The sequence below is a fragment of the Cydia splendana genome, chromosome 21 (assembly GCF_910591565.1).
Source record: "Cydia splendana chromosome 21, ilCydSple1.2, whole genome shotgun sequence".
Taxonomy (NCBI): Eukaryota; Metazoa; Arthropoda; class Insecta; order Lepidoptera; family Tortricidae; genus Cydia; species Cydia splendana.
In genome coordinates, this window is record NC_085980.1 from 3,334,496 (window position 1) to 3,352,951 (window position 18,456).

An 18,456-nucleotide genomic window follows, 5' to 3' on the forward strand; every position below is an offset into this window, starting at 1 on the left:
ATTTATGGTGAAGATTGATAAACAATAAAGCTATCCCGTTTTTGACGAAGCTGCTGTACCCAGAGAACCGAGTTTTTCAGATATTGTACCAATAAATGTAACAAACCAAATGCACTATGAAGCCGAGCCTTCCAAAGATGTAAGTCGTATTGAGTTTAATACAAAGTTTTTACTTGGAATGTAGGTTACGTTTTTTCTTTTTAAATGTGTTCCTTTATACAAGTATGTGAACTGGTTCAAATATTTACTTTCTCATACACAAGGTTCATTTGTTTTTAAGATTCCGTACCCAAAGGGTAAAAACGGGACCCTATTAAGTACTAAGATTCCGCTGTCCGACCGTCTGTCTGTCTGTCCGTAGTTGCTATAGCTAGGCAGTTAAAATTTTCACAGATGATGTATTTCTGTTGCCGCTATAGCAAAATATAATATATATCTAAGTGGGGCTCCCATACAATAAACGCAATTTTTTTGCCGTTTTTTGCGTAATGGTGCGGAACCTTTCGTGCACGAGTCCGACTTGTACTTGGCCGGTTGTTTTTTACTTTTTAAGTCAGACCAAGTTATCTCTGCATATAGACTTTACATTGACCAGTGGAAAATTTACAGTTTTCGCCGTCCTAGGCCCCGGGCCCTGTAGTAACTACTAGCCGTAATACCCCCTTTACCCATAATATACGAGCCCCAATGCATATGGTTTTCATCTAGTCAGACCATTCATTGAGGTTCTCACGTTTGTATGGGACTATTGTGTGTAAAGGTCTATAGGGAAAGCAACATGGATCTGCCAATGTACTGAAAATGTTGTTTCGAGCCTATGTTTTGGTTGTCACCTGATCTGACAATATATCATAAATAAGCTAGCTTCTGCCTGTGACTTTGCCGCTGATTTGTAAAAAATATCCTTTGTCTTTCCCCGGCCTTAAACTATCTCCATACTAAATCTCATGCAAATTGGTTCAGCAGTTTAAGCATGAAGAGGTAACAGACAGACAGACAGAGTTAGTTTCGTCTTTATAAGAGTGGTATTCCACCTGTCCAATTTCTTGGTCCAGTGTGCATTTATTTTATTTATGTATTTAACATTTTAAACCAGGCAACAAGGTCCATATTACAAATATCTTAAGGGGCCCACTGATTAACAGTCCACCGGACGGTATCGGCCTGTCAGTTAGAACAGCATTTTGACAGTTCCTAACAACTGACAGTCCAATACCGTCCGGCGGACTGTTAATCAGTGGGCCCCTTAACAGACTAACATATGTATGCATTTTATTGGACCAAGAAATTGCACTGGTGGAATTGGTATTCTAATTCCTTACTATAATTCTACAAGGGGCGTTCAATATATAATGAGAATGAGATGCAAACTCTTTAAATATTAGGAAAGTAAATACGGACTGGTAAAGCTAATCTACCTAGCTGATTGCCATGAAAAAAACTAACTCATTTTTTGTTTATAAAAAAAATACGGCGGTTTCTTTGCGATGCTATTGAGTATGTTAGCGAAAATGGAGAAAATTGAACTGCGCGCCGTTATCAAATACTTGTGTTTGAAAAAATTTTCTATGGACCCAGACAATTTAGATTAACGGGACACTTTAAGGTCTAATGCTCCTCCGTATTCGACAGTCGCACGTTGGTGCGCCGAATTTAGACGTGGAAGAACATCGACCATGGATGACCCCCGCTCTGGACGCCCTACTACAGAAGTAACTGAAGAAATTGTGAAAAAAGTCGAAAACTTAGTTTTGGCGGAACGTCGTGTCACGGTTCGTTTTATTGCTGAAAATGTAAAGATTTCAACGCGGAGCGTGCATAATATTTTACATGAACGCTTGGGTATGAAAAAGGTATCAACGCGTTGGTTACCCAGAATGCTTACTGACACGCAAAAACAAACTAGAGTCGAGATTTGTCAAGAATCTTTGGACCTGATACAGCAAGACCGGGAACTTTTTTTGGCGCGATTTATAACAATGGACGAAACATGGCTCCATCATTACGACCCTGAAACGAAACTGCAGTCTATGACATGGAAAAGGCCATCATCTCCAACTCCGAAGAAATTTAAGGTGGGCCCATCTGCCGGTAAGGTCATGGACTCTGTTTTTTGGGATGGTAAAGGGGTCGTAATGATTGAGTATCTCGAGCATGGAGCCACTATTACGGGCACTTTATATGCCAAACAAATAGCAACATTGCGCAATGAAATCCGTGAAAAACGGCGAGGTAAACTCTCGAAAATTGTGTTGTTCCATCAGGACAATGCACCGGCACACAAGTCCGCCGTTGCAATGGCTGCAATACGTGATGCTGGGTTCGATATCCTTAAGCATCCTCCGTATTCACTAGACCTCGCCCCTAGTGATTTCTACCTATTTCCGAGATTGAAGGAATACCTAAGAGGCAAGAAATTTGAAGACGACGACGCGGTAGTCGCTGCAGTACAAGATTTTTTAAGTACTCAAGATGGAACCTTTTTTAGAAATGGAATTTTAAGTTTAGTAAAAAGATATACTAAGTGTATTATGCTAAAAGGTGACTATATCGAAACATAAAATAACATTTAATAAAAGTTGTATATAACGTACTCATTTTCACTTTTTATTGAACGCCCCTCGTATGTAGGGTGGTCCCTAACTAACTTAGTAAGTATAGTAAAATGTTTTCCAAAATGAGTTCAATAATTTTATATGAGCAGTCATGTAACCGTCTTTATGTTATTTACTAAGCTAATTGTCGCGTTTTTATCGCTTATCACCATGGATAAGACATTTGCATGGATATCTTATCAACAGAGATAAGTGATAAAAATGCTTCCACAGTAACATATAATTTATATCAAAACTTAAAAAATTATAACCAACTTGTTTACTCACTTATTTTCAACATAATATATACCTACTTATACAAGAAAATGTTAACTTATTTTAATAATATATTTAATATATAATTATGATATAATTTAAATGATTTGTTTGATTTTGATAGTTTTATATCATTTAATTTCACCAAAACCATTGTTGTGTTTTAGCTATTCTGGTACAATGACCATTTATTAAACTTTATAGCAAAATTTACAACTATAAAAATACATTTTATTGTAACCCAAGAGACATAGTAACTATGATAATGATAAACTTTTTTTTACACAAAATTAATGGCAAGGCTGTATTTTCAACATAGTTCACTTAATTGAATGGTAAAATTTGTATTGTTTGTCTCCTGGGTCACAATCATCATCATCTTCATGATCATCATTTATTCAATAACAATATTACATTGTGTTTGAAATCTTAAATCTAGGCACATGCATACAAAATATATTACAAAACAACATCATAGCCAGTTAGCCACCAATTAAAAATAATTAATAATACATCATCAAATAAAAATAAAAAGTGAAACAAATTAAAGTAGATGTCTCCAAAATGATATAAACATGAATTCATAAATTGAACATAATAAAGAAAAATGTCAACAAGTAAAAAGTAAAATTGTCAATTGTCAGATATCAAATTTACCTACGTTTTTTAAAGAGCTTTGTTTTCTAAGTTACATGTTGTCGTCGTTTGGGTCACAGAGAGTTGTTTGTGTTTTGATACCTGTCCTATGTAAAGTCATACTTTAAACTTTCCTAAGGCCCACTAATTGTTTTAAATTCCATTCAATTCACTAAAGAGGCCCACTGATTACCAGTTTGCCGGACGATATAAGCTTGTTAGTTAAACGCAAAATTTGACAGCTCCAAAGGCTGACTGGCTGATATCGTCCGGCGAACTGGTAATCTGTGGGCCCAGTGGGCCCCCTAAGTGAATTGAATGGAATTTAAAACAATTTAATTAGAACTAATTTGCATTAAATTTGATTGGTTTTCTTCAATTTTCAAACAAGACAAAATCAACTCGATTTCCTACATGATTAAATGTCACATGCCAATTTTGAATTTATTTATTGTATGACCCATAGTTCAATTTCAGTTTTAAATTGTATTTTCGTTAACGGCTTGGACAATTTTTTCAGTCGCTGCACCTTGGCCCAGAAGATGGCGCTGATAGACTACATGTGGGACCACCGTCAGCTAGCCAGATACGAGTACGATCCGTACACCGCGGATACAGAGTGGTTTCGCCTGGCTGAGACTCTTAACCAGAGTGGGTCGGTCAAAACTGTGGACAAATGGAAAGTTGTAAGTTTGTAAACCTGGCACTGCTACCATATTTATTAGTGATTTTATCACGAACGTTCGTTTTTTTTCTTAGTAGAAATCTTGATATTTTTAACGAATTTGAGAGTTTTGTAAAATGAAAAAAAAAGTCAATGTGACGAACTCGATTATTTTAATAGTCAACTATTTATAGGGTCTCTCTCGCACTCTTTTATTTGTTGTTGGAATTAGTTAATTTTATAGTTTTATTCTCTATTTATTTGAGCACAAACAGTCATTACAAAAAAGACACATTGAAAAATATTACATACAATACAGTGCCGAAAACGTTATACATAGATTATAGTTAATATTTTTGTTGCAACGGACCTGAAGTAACTTAAACTATAAGAAGATGAAATTGAATGAAGCAAGACCTCCAAGCGCTGACCACTATCCCAGTTCATTAACAGTAAAAAATAACAGCAGGGGGTAATTTATTGGGCATTCATTAGCATGCCAAGGTCCAGGACGTTGACCTTCGTAATTGTTTACTACCTACTTGATATCTAAGCGTGTTACTGGTACTTACATTATACATTATTAATACTCACTGTTGATTGTATGTTATCTTTCATTAACGTTAAAAAGTTTGGTAGCTTACATACTTTCAAGTACATTGTCGTAAATTTTCAGACTTGGCGGGACCTTAAAAGGAAAGCTTTAAGGGAAGTCCAAGTGGCTGAACAAAATAATACAAGTGCAAGTGAGGCGGCTATGAAAATTCGAGAAATTTTAAACCCTAGGCAGCACGGGAATCCTGTAAGTAATAAAAAATATAGCAACATTGAAATAGGTATGAGTAGTGATAGTAACCTCATGCCAGCCCTGTATCATTTCTAACCAATTAACCATACATAAGCATGAATATCACTAATGTTAACAAGAATACTCGTGTAATTACAGTACTTTTAAGTTATACTTTTCGAGCGTGACCCAAGAGTGAGTATATTGTATGTATTTTATTACGGCAACTGTCAATTGACATTCCAACTCTGTAAGAAACTGTCATTGTCGTCTATTTTTACAAGTAACGCCTAGGTCAATTTGTGTAAAATCATATATTTTAATAATTTTTCATGGCAATATTGTTTTTCTCTTTTATTCTTCTAAACAAGATATTCTGCTGTGATAAAACACAGCAGTCAATCCCTCTTGACATTTGATTTCTGCTACGAGAAATTCCGCTCCTTGGTAATAAATATGTTTTTCAGGAAAATTCTCCGTCACCACATACTTCAATTCACCTCACCCTTGAAGATTCTTACCAAGGCCAGGAATTGTCGGGTGACCAGGATCAGAGCCAGTATGTGGAGCCGGAAGACCGATCAGCTAATGAGTTGGAGGCTATTGAGTGCACTCCGGACTTCAGTTCGGACAGTTCTCCCAGCAGCTCGCCTGTCCTGAGATCTATGACTAAATTGTAATTTTTTTCTTTTTTAAGCTATGGTTTGCTTAAGGGTAATAAGTTTTTAACAAGCGCATGTTTCGCCTGATGATGTGCTTTAAAAGCCTATCAACGAGCACACTAGCGCCACTGCTAAATAATCGTGATTAATCATAATCATAATCATAATCATAATCATAATCATAATCATAATCATTTATTTGCGATAAGAAAGGTTATATACAAGTTGTTTCTTTAAAATTATACATTTTCAAATCTCATCTTTCTTAACGACAGGTATTTAAAAAGGGGGCCGCTACGTACTGTATTTTGTATTTAAGTACTAGTTTTTATGTTGCTGGATTCGTCGATCTATGAACTCAAAACAAAAACGGCCGTCTTTACTTTGGACGCATAGATTGACGAATCCAGCAACATAAAAACTAGTCTGATGTATTCAAAAGGTACTTAAATACAAAATACAGTACGTAGTGGCCCTCTTTTTTTTAATATCTTTCGTTAAATTTAAATAATCACGATTATTTAGCCGTGGCGCTAGTGTGCACGTTGATGGGCTCTTAAGATAAAAACTTCGTAAATATCTTTATCGCTCTTACAGTAGGTACTCGATCGGAAGAGATGAAAATAGTTGAAGTTAAAACACAGATATTAGCGATAGACGCCCATAGATGTGTGAATTAAAGGTAGAATAGAACTTTGCTTACGGAAAATACAGCGTTCTGAGAAAATCTAAATATGTTACTTACTCCAAGAACAGTCGTACCAAATTTTCCAAGTTTTCGTAAAAAAACTTTTTAATATCGAGGACATGCCATTTTTTTACTAGCGCTAATATAGCTATGATTATGTTACAATACTACTTCTACTTCCACAACGGTCTCATAAAAATAATTGTGACTCAGGAGACTGATGTAAAAAATAAAATTTAATCACATTTTTTGCAGACGCAGCAACCCAGATCAAATCAACGCTTTGGTAGATTGCATGTCCATAAACACAGGCATGGCGTTCGGCATCCAGAACACGCCCAACAAGATCGCGGACTGGAAGAGATTACGGCAGCTATTGAATAGGATGGGGCCTGCGAAACGGACGGCGGCTTGGCAACACGTTAGCATGTTACATTTTTTTTACAAGCTTTTATTTATCTAGTTTCACCTGTCCCGTTGTCTGTCGTTCTGTAATCAAATCTTGCAATTTAAATTTGATCCACTTCCCGGTTTCCGATTGATTTGAAATTTTGCATGCGTGTATAAATCGGATGACAATGCAATGTTATGGTACCATCGAGCTGATATGATGATGGAGACAGGAGGTGGCCATAGGAACTCTGTGATGAAACAACGCAACCTAATTGTGTTAGGGGTTTTTAGAATTGTCTCGATGAGTATTAGTTGTCTGTCGTAAGAAAAATACAGTCTGCGATAAAAGCTTGTACCAAAAATGAAATTTTTGCCTAAAACTTATTATACCACCGATAAGCGGGCTACGCAGGTTAAACACTTGCAATTCCAGCACCAATCGACTTTTTATTAGTAAACTTGGCTCTATCCTGGACATCGTCTTCATCAGCTAACATAGAGGCATTGAAATCTTTTTCGATGACATTACGGCATCGCTGCCTTGGTTGGCCCTTTCTGTTTGGATCTGGCAAAGTGAACCTAAAGGTTCCGTCACACAGGCGCGTTTTCCGGGCGGGGCGTGAGCGTTTTATATGTAAAAGCGGCGCGCCCCGCTCATGCGCCGCCCGCAAAACGCGCCTGTGTAACGGAGACTTAAGGGCTCTATTGCCCACGTATTTAGGCAATAAGTGTAAACAAAAAAAAATGTGACAAGAGTTAACTAATCTTAAAGGATAATTATGTATAACCGAAAGTGTAAGTAATACTTTTTGACCTTATTCATATTTGTTACAGTCGTGGCGAGACCTAAAACGGAACGCTTTAGAAAGAAACAACGCAAAGACAAAAAATAAATCGGTGATAACACAAAAAATCGTACAAATCATCGAAGCGCACGCACAAGGCACAAATTCATTAAATGGTGTTAATGTGAGTAAATACTCTAAATACTGGTATCAATAAACAAATTAGGTAAACACTTGTAGACAATCTTACACAGATCTACCAACCCTAAAAGCAATCAAAACTTGTACTCTACTTCTACTTGTATGTACATACACACACACACACATACATGGACATATTTGCTAAAAGATATACGCAGAAGACACTATTCACATATACATACGTACCTACGTATACACCTTACGACGTTGAGATTCCAAAACAGCGCTTCATGGTCTGTATAAACTTATATGACAATAATTTATTGAACAAAATTTTAGACTGTTGTCTCCTGGGTAACGAGATGGTAAAACTGTAATGAATATTTGATTGACAATTTAGTACGTAATTTTTGTACGCTTGTTTATCTAACAAAACTGCTTACTGTTATCTTTTGGGTCACAAGACAATAGAGCTGTAACTAAAGTACGGTTACTTTGTATTTTACAGGCAGATGACGATTTACATTTACGTTTACCACCGCAAGTCAAACATCTCCTTCAGGCAGAAACCGTTAAAGAAGCTTCTTCAAATCAAGTGTCCCCTGTACAACGCGACGTGTCCGCCCGAAACTTGGCCCCGTTGCGACAATCTCGGCAACGTTTTAAACAAAAAACGTAAGTTAAAACTTGATATTACACAAATTTTTGTGCTAATTGTTACATTTCGATTTAGACAAATGAGTTTATTATGCGACGTTATTTTACCTGATTAGCGACCAAATTACCTCAACCGTAGGAAAATAAGTAAACTACGATAACTCACTACAAAAATATTTCTAATAAGCTTTAAGTGAACTTTGCGAAAACTTTATAAAATATGATTTAAACTTAGCTAAACAAGTATTAAGACTTAAGCGAGTTATTATTTTTTTAATTTTAAACACCACAACATCAACATGCTTGGACGCATTCTACCCCAAATGGTGGGAAAATGCCGATGACAGGGTCGAGTAGAGAAAACGAGGCCTTTGCCCAGCAGTGGGACACCAATACCATCCCTCCCGTACAACTTAATATTCATAAATAATAGCCATCAGGAGCACTCAACGTAATGTGTATTTATATGTATATTGTACATAAATAGTACATTATTGTCGAGGCTCGGAAGTAGCTACTTGCAGGCTGAGGATTCGTTTTAAACGGACGACCTTGGGAGTCCGTTTAACTGAATCCGAAGCCACCAAGTAGCCTTCCAGCCGAGTCATATATAGTGCTTTTCTCAAAAATGGTGCAAGAAATATAAATATCATAGAAATATTTTACAAAAGCAACTTTCTTAAGTATATATTTTCACAGAAAAAAGTAGAAACAATTGAAAAAATTAGCTTTGCCGCCTTTTTATTTTTTTAATAAAAAAATAGAAGTGTATTTTTCTGCCGAAAATACGCCAACCTATTTGAGACAGCTAAATAGTCGCGGTACTAATCATCTGTTTGGCTGTTTAATGGGCCTGTGCCTTCATTTGATATGGCCATTTCAACTTTTAAAAAGTTTGGAACTCGACAAATAATGGAATTTGTATGCAACATTGCAGTCCCAAAATCGAGACTGCAATGTTTTTAACTTTTTAATTTTTGACTGACCATAAACTACGCGCTTCGCAACCTATTTTTTAAACGGCAAAGTCGACTTTGCCGTCCATTTTTGAGAAAAATTATATAAATCTATATGAATTTCAGGCGTTCAACCAACTCCCAAATATGCGCGTTAGTGGACTACATGGAGAAACATCCCGCTCTGGCCGTAGCGAAATCTACAGGTATATCTTTGGCTTTATATTGTCCACTTTATCGTAAACTAGTCACCTTCCTCGACGTTACTTGCGTAAAAGATTATGATTATGGTTATTATGATTATGAAAAGTCTTAACTGCTATTAACCCAAATTTATGGAGTGTTTAAATGTGGGTAATACAAGTTAGGGAGTGTATTTCGGGATAAAAGTATCATTTCCAGGTTACAACCTACCTGTGAACCTTTGTTTCATCCGGTTCTCTTTAGACGTTTTTGCGTTACCGAGCGACAAACACACGTATCTAAATATCTATTTAACTTTCAGATTTATATTTATTTGAACGTGAAACCTTTTTTTAACCATTTGAACGCCAAACGGCGGATCCATTTGCCGTGTCTCTGACGCCACGGGGGTAAAATTTAGTTTTGTGAATAAATAATGCCAACCTAAAAGTGGGGTGTTTTTCAGTAGATTTTCATCAAAATACGATCGACGTCAAATGCCGTCTTTGGCGTCGTTGTCACAATTTTGCGTTGACGTCAATTGCCGTCTGCGGCGTTCAAAATGTTAAATGTACCTCAATAATAACATTTGTTTTAATATCTACTCGTACACTTATGATCAATGAAAGCGAATCATTTTTTTTATAAATGTAAAGAGATCATGTTTTTACTGCTCTTGAGCGTAACATTTGATTTTCCAATTCAGATGAAATAAAATCAAAATCCATGATAATGATAGAGTCGGACTAAAAAAAGTCTGCAGCGTATTTGATAGCCTACGCAGTGTAAGTGTTATGTATACGTCATAATTTCATAGTAGTTTGTCTTTTAAAGTAACAAAGTAACTGCGTGGGCTATCAAATCCGCTGCAGACTTTTCTTGGTCTGACTCTAGTCACCTTGACTGTACTTCCGTTCTTGCTTTAGCTGGGGATACCCAATGCCCCAACATCGCGGAGTGGCGAAGGGTCGCCAATTACCTTAACAGAATGGGCAATACAAGAAGAAGCTTTATGTCTTGGAAACGAGTAAGTAAAGAAACATTGTAAGGTGCGTTGGGGTAATTTCGAAAGCGGGGAACTTTAGAAAATGGCAAATATCCATAAAACTAGAAGCACTTCGTACTTTTGTAACACGCTAATGCAACGCTTGCCAAGGTATGTTGCTTACTATTGCTACAGTAAAAAAGCGGCCAAGTGCGAGTCGGACTCGCCCATGAAGGGTTCCGTAGCAGCAAGCAACATAATAAAATTGCGGTTTACGATTTGTGACGTATTAAAAAACAACTACTTATAGATCTTGTTCAAACCAATTTTCGGTGGAAGTTTGCATGGTAATATACGTCATATATTTTTTTTTAGTTTTATCTATCTCTTATTTTAGAAGTTACAGGGGTGGGGGGGGGGGGGGGACACATTTTACCACTTTGGAAGTGTCTCTCGTGCAAAATATTCAGTTTTGAATAAAATTATATTAGAAACCTCAATATAATTTTTGAAAACCTATCCCTAAGATACCCCACACGTATGGGCTTGATGAAAAAAAAATTGAGTTTCAGTTCTAAGTATGGCGAACCCCGCAAATTTAATGTTTTTTTTTTCTATTTTTGTGTGAAAATCTTAATGCTTTTCACAGAATACATCTACATATACATACCAAGTATCAACAGTATAGTTCTTATAGTTTCGGAAAAAAGTGGCTGTGACATACGGTCGGACAGGCAGACAGACATGACGAATCTATAAGGGTTCCGTTTTTTTGCCATTTGGCTACGGAACCCTAAAAAGTGCTTCAAATTACTTCAATGTATGTGTAAATCAGCCATTATTAGGGCCCGTGACCCAGGAGACAATATATAGCAGATAATTAATTTATAATACTTACATCCCTACATCATACGCCATATAATCCGTTATTTTTTTTATTTCATGAGCAGCTGTTACGAGTACTATCGCGGTAACCAAAGACAATACAATATTAATATTATTTAATTTTGTTGGCGCCACATTGAAAGGAAGCGTACGCGTAATTCTAATGTAAAGAGGTCACCATAGTCTAGGACGCTTGCGATTCTATTTGCATTAAACAAACATCAATGACACATCATGCGTCACTACGTCAATCACATGGCCTACCGTGAAACACGACAATCGAAAGATCGGTTTCTGCCTCTCTATCACTCTTGCATATTCGAGCGATAAAGAGGCAGATGACTAAATTTAGATTTTCGCGTTTACGGTAGGCCCTTGTTAACAAACGGCCTCGATGCATCAATGTCATTTTATTGTCTGTGAAAACTTGGAAAAAACAGTTTAAGGCACAGTATGTATAAGTTAGTCTATGAATTTACTAGAGTCGGTAGTGCTGCACTCTGGCGGCAGAACATTGCAGTAATATCCCCTATTGACGCGCACGGCTACAGCCCAATATCAACCTTCGTGTATTCCAATAAGGTTCACGACGGCGTGCTAACGTATCCTCGGAATATTTGGTAAAGCAATGTTTTATGAATATTTCATTTTGCAGACATGGCGCGACCTTAAGATAGCTGCGAAAAAAGAACCGACTAACGAACGGAATTTTAATATAAATCAAAGAATACTTAAAATTGTAGAAAAGGCAGCAGATACACAACAGGACGATGAGTTTGACATGAAAACTGTAAGTATGATTATGATACTGATATTGTTTCAAAAATGTACGATAGCCTTACGGTAGGGTATTTCATTTCGTCGGTCGGGTGACAAGCAAGACTCACTAAGTACCAGTTCAATGCCATAGTGAACTATATTAGTACTAAAAGAAGGTTGATTTTTGTTAATTTTTTTTTTGTAATGAGTGACTTTTGCCTGTCACCTGACGATTTAGTAGTTTAGCCATAAAGGCAACAGACAGACACTTTCGCAGTTATATTTGTATGGTTGCCTATATTAGTATTGATTGGATAACCTCGTTCAACGTTACCCAAGGAAACTTGTTTTTATTAGACTTAAACTACATATAATGTGCATATACCTAATATTAATATTAATAAGAAATTAAGAATACTAAGTTCTATCTAAGGTTGAAGGAAGCTTAATCTAAGGATGTGACTATGAAAACGTAAAAATATATATTTACAATGAATGGTATTCGAAAATTAATCAACAAATACAAAATCATTTGTACGTAGTAAAATAAATATAAAAGTATTTATTGTGCTCCTTATGTATGAGTATAACCGATGAAACCGATATATATATATAGTTATATAATACCACTAGACGGGCCCGCAGCTCCGCTCGCGTAAATAAAATAAAGAGTTTGTCTTATGTTTAGTTAAATACCGACATTATTATGTATCCCTGCCAGGGTTTATAACTGTGATAAGGATTTCTTATTTGTCAAGTAGGTAGCCGTTATTTGGATAACTTAATTCGAAAATTTCTTATAACGTACGTAGGTATTTATTTAAAACCTGCTTTAAGCCACGAATATGGACGACCACCACCCATAAATCGCCTTTTCATACAAACGTAGGTAGTCCCCATTTCCCTTTCTGGATCTTAACATTACTACGGCTAAGGTGACGCAACGATCCAAAGGACTCACCTGGCCTGCGATACCAGATCACGTCATGTTTCTTGCGATGTTGCGATAGCTCTCGCCATCGGGCGTCTCCCATTTTGTTGTCCCAAGTACGCTCGTCTCCCATTCTATAACTTTGTATTTTTGGCTCATCTCGGCAGCCCTTTCCCTGGACGAATGACAATGTTTGCCGAGCCATGAAAATCAATCTGAATAATAATAACTCATAAAGAAATTTAAAACAATAAAATACAAATTATTAACCCGATAATCATTCGATAATATTAATTTGATTGATATGTCATAAATGGCATAATTCACTCGTATGGGCTAGGAGGTTGGCAGCACTTTTTATTTTACTTCGTCTAAAAAAACTCAGAAATACCTGTACTTATACCAACATGACAAACATAATTTAGTTTACTTTAACTTACGGATTATTTGGTCTAATCTGTAGCACCGCCAAACGAAAGCAACCGAGAGTTCTCGAGAAATGGTCGAAGTCGTAAAATGAAGATTGTTATGAAAATTTATTTTCCTTATTGTAAATTAAATACGCATCGAAAGCGATAGTTTTTATGTTCTAGTTTTATTCTCATATGTAGATAATAGATTTAAACAGTTTTTTCTTATCATACGTGCGTTGTATTCGAGATACGTGTCAAAAACTTTTTTAGAAATTTGTAAGGCGCCATCTCTCTTCTTCGCTCGTTTTTTATCCCGTTCTGGTTTTTCAATTTTATATATATGATTGTTTACAGGTAGATATAGACGCCCTATCGTTCACAGCCGACTTTGACCAAATGTCTCCTGGACAACACTCTGGCCGTTCCTCGCCGGTGCGAAGTGAAAATGGACAATCAGATCAAGATGGACCATCGAAAATGACGTATAAAAAAACGTAAGTTAATATAATTTACTTAGTTCTGAGGCAAGTTTATACAATAAGCTTTATTGCTTATAACCTGACAAACCCATAATATTCCCCTTATACTCTGTTGAGTATAGACTTTTCTTCAAGCCTATATGTGTTTATAGATGTATAAATGACAATGAAAAGTATAGGAGTTGGAAAATATAGGTAATAAACCAGTTCTTCAAATTTGAAGCGCTTTCAATCTTAGAAAAACAAAGTTTGGAAAATAAATATATACATACTATATTTATATTGTTCTACAATAGAAAAGGCTTACCTACCTCATCAATGCATGTTCGGTGAATTAAAATCCAATAAAACTAAAATTTCAAGGCGTGACCCAAGAGACGTAACCATGTCGTAGTTATAAGAAAATAAAACTAAAATTTCAAGGCGTGACCCAGGAGACGTAACCATGTCGTAGTTATAAGAAAAAGTTGATCCAGTCATTTGGATATTTTAAATAAGATCATTATTTCACAGACGCTGTACCAACGCCCAAAAACACGCTTTAGTAGACTACATGTCTACCCACCCCGCTCTAGCCACGTCTAAGTTCATAGCGGCGATCGACGGCGATCCGCACTACGCTGAATGGAGACAGCTCAGCAAGTATCTGAACAAAATAGGGACCGCTAAATCTACTATCTCTTGGAAACGGGTAAAAAACCATTTTATTATTCATCATCTCAGCCATAAGACGTCCACTGCTGAACATAGGCCTCCCCCTTATAATTGTAAATGGCATTTTATTATTGTAAATGCTGAAAACAAAAGTAAAAATGTATCGGAATGACAGATGCAAACCAAATGTCACGAAATCATTTCCATACATTATTTAAGATTCAATGCGTTTGTTATACCTATACAATTTTCATTTCATTTCAATCTTTGACGCTACAGCCAGTAATAATATAATTAAACGGTCGTGGTGTTCAAAAGTATCTATAAACGCTCTTTCTCTCCTAAGTTGTGTTTAAATGAGACCTTAGGTTGGGCTGCATTTTTAAACTTTGAAGGACGGTTTTTTGAAGAGTGACCCAGGCGACATTGTGAAGTAAATAAAAAATCACATCCAAATGGCAGGTATTTTCGAAAACAGACTTTGATACGACATACGATTACCATGTAAATACCATTTTGTTTTATATTTGCTTATATACTTGTGTACAAGTATAGCAAATAATTTATTTGAGTTTTACTTTGATACAATTATGGGTGATTTTAGGAATAAATTACTCGCCTTTCGGAAGTGATTTTGAATTACCCGAATACACCTTTAATCAGTTCTATGCTGATATATTGTTTATATATTTATCGTTAATTCCAGACGTGGCGAGACCTCAAACTAAGCGTTCTGAAGAAAAAATATTCTAACGAAACGCTTTTAGGATTAGACCGGAAAATCCTAGATATCTATGAAAAGGATCCCATCGAGTTAAACATTGAAACTGTAAATACCTATTTTACTATACTATTTTAATTGTTATTTTAACAGATTTTGCCTTTACTTGGAAAAAATATAAATTACATTTGTGCAAAAAATGTGGTTATATATTATTTGGGTGGAACAAATTTTATTTGTTGTTATTCCCGTTAGCCAGGCGACAACAGTAATTTAAATAATTTCCAATTGAAACTGAGTTTTTATTTTATTTAGATCGTTTTCAAAACAATTCGAAATCAACCATATTCTCTAAACTATTGATGACAAATCTAACCATAGTTTTACTTTACTTGTTATAGGAGCTAGAATTCGACTCACTACCAGATCCAACCGACGGTATGCCTGTCCTGTACTTAAAATCTCCACAACATACGAAGCCCGACATGATACTATGTGTCCCTTCTCATGACGACCCTGCCAACCAAGAGTCTGAAAATAGCCCTAAACAAGGCCAAAAGTCTCCTGGGCATGTAGAAATGTCTCCTGGGGAACGAAGCCGTGAAATGTCTCCTGACCAACGAAGTACAGAGTCCTCTGTACATTCCGATCGTGGTTCTCCGGTGCGAAATGAAAATGTAAATAAGCAAGATAGTTCGTTAAAGAAAAATGGAAGAATGTAAGTATGTTTTTTTTTTTTAATTAAATTGACAGGATTATATTCGTGATATTGACAAGGAAATAAACCGTGTAATGTGCAAAATAATGTGTTTTAAAATTTGAGAGCTCAAGTAGTTATGTCTGTACTGTCTGTCGGTCGCCATATTTTGATGGTAACACAATCTTACGTTAGCGCTTGACAACATATACCCGTATCATGAGTCAATGACAGTGTCAAAACTGACATATACTTTAACGTTTAGGTACGTAATTTACTTTCTATAAATCTCGCTCGCACTAATATATGAGTATGAGCGAGATGCATAGAAGTAAGCGTTCTCGATAGCTTTTTTGTCAGTGCTAAACTGGTGTTAGCCACACTAGTTACCGCGCAGTGCAGTGCAAGGAGCCGTACAGCGCCATCTTGTTAGTAACGTCTATTCTGTGTCTAAAGGCACCCAGTGAAACTGTATATTAAAGTGTAGTACACATGTAGTGCATAATTATTTTCCAGCGTATTTTCACGGAAACGTACCTACGAACGTGTCTTGCTATTTCAGTCAGTCTCGGTACAAAAAGTACTGAGCCTGACTTTCATTTCATTTCATTTCATTTATTTATTGCATTCCATGGTATTTACAGATGGTATTTTAAATTTAATTGAACAGCATGGACCCTGAATAGGGTATGGCAAGTTAACCTTAATAGCTAAATACATACTTAAAGTTACCTTATAATATAAAACATATTATGTATTGCTTAATATCTAGTTAGTTTCATCACAGTAAATAATAATTAAGGAATCTAATTAACACTAATAATAATCAATACGAATTTAAATGCTATACTTGTTTATATAGTGCAATGATGTCAAATATTAATAATCGAATTTAAGCTGTCGTGAGTCATACTAACACTTTTATCGGTATGAATGAATTTTATCGGTAATATCGGTCACTATCGGCGGTTGAATTCGGCGAGCCAAATTGGTGCTTGCGTCCGCACGTCCTGATTCGATCGGGCAATTTAATCAGATTGGCGAAAAATTTACTAGTCTGGATACCGCTTTAACCCCTCGTATGCGGTCTGTCAAATTTGATCATTGAAAAACTGATCTTTAAAACAATATAGTTTTAAATGCACACGCACGGATCCGTGTCTACTTGTCTAGGCATAAGGAGGGGTTAAGAAGTTTTCCTTTTTTTAATGTAATTGGACTTTATAATGTAAACTACCTCGTTTATCGCGTATCTTTGAATAGGAGGTGTTACTGCAATGTTCTGTCGCCTGAGTGCAGCACTAAATTGTTTAGTAAACCATAGAGTAACTTATACATACTAGGCCTTAAACAGTTTTTTGATAAGTTTTCACTATGCCATTGATACACCAAGGCGGTTTGTTTACAGGTGGCCTACCGCGAAACGCGAAAATCCAAATTTCTTCGAATTCAAGAGTGATAGAGAGGCAGAAACCGAACTTTCGATTATCGTGTTTCACGGTAGGCCATGTGATTGACCTAGTGACGCATGATGTGTCATTGATGATGTCAATGAGGTTTGCTTACTGTATGTGCTAGTGGTGCTACCTACGCAGAGCTCTGCCTAATGGGATATTGTTTTTTTTTAGTCGTTGCACACGAACTCAAATAACCGCCCTCGTCCGCTACATGGAGCGCCGGCCCTCCCTGGCGCGAGCGAGGTCCAAGTACCCGTACAGCGCGTTAGACCCGCACTTCGATGAATGGCGGCGGCTGTGTAGATATTTGAACAATGCTGATACAGGTGTGGCCGCTAAGAGCATTACTGGTTGGAAGTGTGTAAGTGTTTACTATCTATCTATCCATCCATCCCTATATCCATCGATCCATCCATCCCTATATCCATCCATCCATCCATCTATTCGTCCATCCATCCATACATCCATCAATCCATTGCCTTTGACGATTTAGGGTTTCGTACCTCAAAAGGAAATAACGGAACCCTTATAGGATCACTCGTGCGTCTGTAAATCTGACATCTGTCATCTGCGTCTGTTTTGAAATGAAGGTTCGTTATTTATAGGCTATTTTTATGTAATTTTTTTAATGTTGTATCTTGATTTCAGACATGGCGGTCGTTAGTAATAAACGCGCGAAGAAAAGACCGCAATAGAAGCAGATGGAACGACAGGGTTTCTTCGAAAATACTACAAATACTTAACGAAAATGATCCTGAAGCCAACGAGAAAAATGTAAGGGTCCCCACTAGCGTCTTTTGAGCGTCACCGTCTATATACTCTGTATCTTTAGGTACTTAAATAAAAGTAAACAAATAATTTGTACATTTTCGGGTAGTTATAACGTTTATTGATTAACCAACCAAATACAAAACCACCTGGATCTATCACTGAACGACCTGACATTAACCTACATTATTTGATCACGTAAAGTGTTTTTCTTCCCTCAACTGGTTTAAGAAGCCATTTCAGGGTAGATTTTGTTTACTCTTTTTTTAAATACCTGAAGATACA

At 36.4% G+C, this 18,456-nt stretch overlaps 1 protein-coding gene across 1 annotated transcript in view; it reads left to right on the plus strand.

The window, feature by feature from the left end:
• LOC134801324 (uncharacterized) overlaps positions 1 to 18,456 on the plus strand; it is a 20,984-nt gene continuing 2,528 nt past the window's right edge. Inside the window, exons 1-16 of the mRNA XM_063773865.1 lie at positions 1 to 139; positions 4,027 to 4,192; positions 4,847 to 4,972; positions 5,425 to 5,633; positions 6,563 to 6,728; positions 7,535 to 7,669; positions 8,135 to 8,301; positions 9,366 to 9,445; positions 10,349 to 10,449; positions 11,948 to 12,082; positions 13,750 to 13,889; positions 14,388 to 14,565; positions 15,235 to 15,357; positions 15,651 to 15,967; positions 17,575 to 17,764; positions 18,052 to 18,177. Coding sequence (XP_063629935.1) covers positions 117 to 139; positions 4,027 to 4,192; positions 4,847 to 4,972; positions 5,425 to 5,633; positions 6,563 to 6,728; positions 7,535 to 7,669; positions 8,135 to 8,301; positions 9,366 to 9,445; positions 10,349 to 10,449; positions 11,948 to 12,082; positions 13,750 to 13,889; positions 14,388 to 14,565; positions 15,235 to 15,357; positions 15,651 to 15,967; positions 17,575 to 17,764; positions 18,052 to 18,177 — 2,382 coding nt within the window. The 5' untranslated portion in view covers positions 1 to 116. The remainder of the gene's footprint in view (positions 140 to 4,026; positions 4,193 to 4,846; positions 4,973 to 5,424; positions 5,634 to 6,562; positions 6,729 to 7,534; positions 7,670 to 8,134; positions 8,302 to 9,365; positions 9,446 to 10,348; positions 10,450 to 11,947; positions 12,083 to 13,749; positions 13,890 to 14,387; positions 14,566 to 15,234; positions 15,358 to 15,650; positions 15,968 to 17,574; positions 17,765 to 18,051; positions 18,178 to 18,456) is intronic.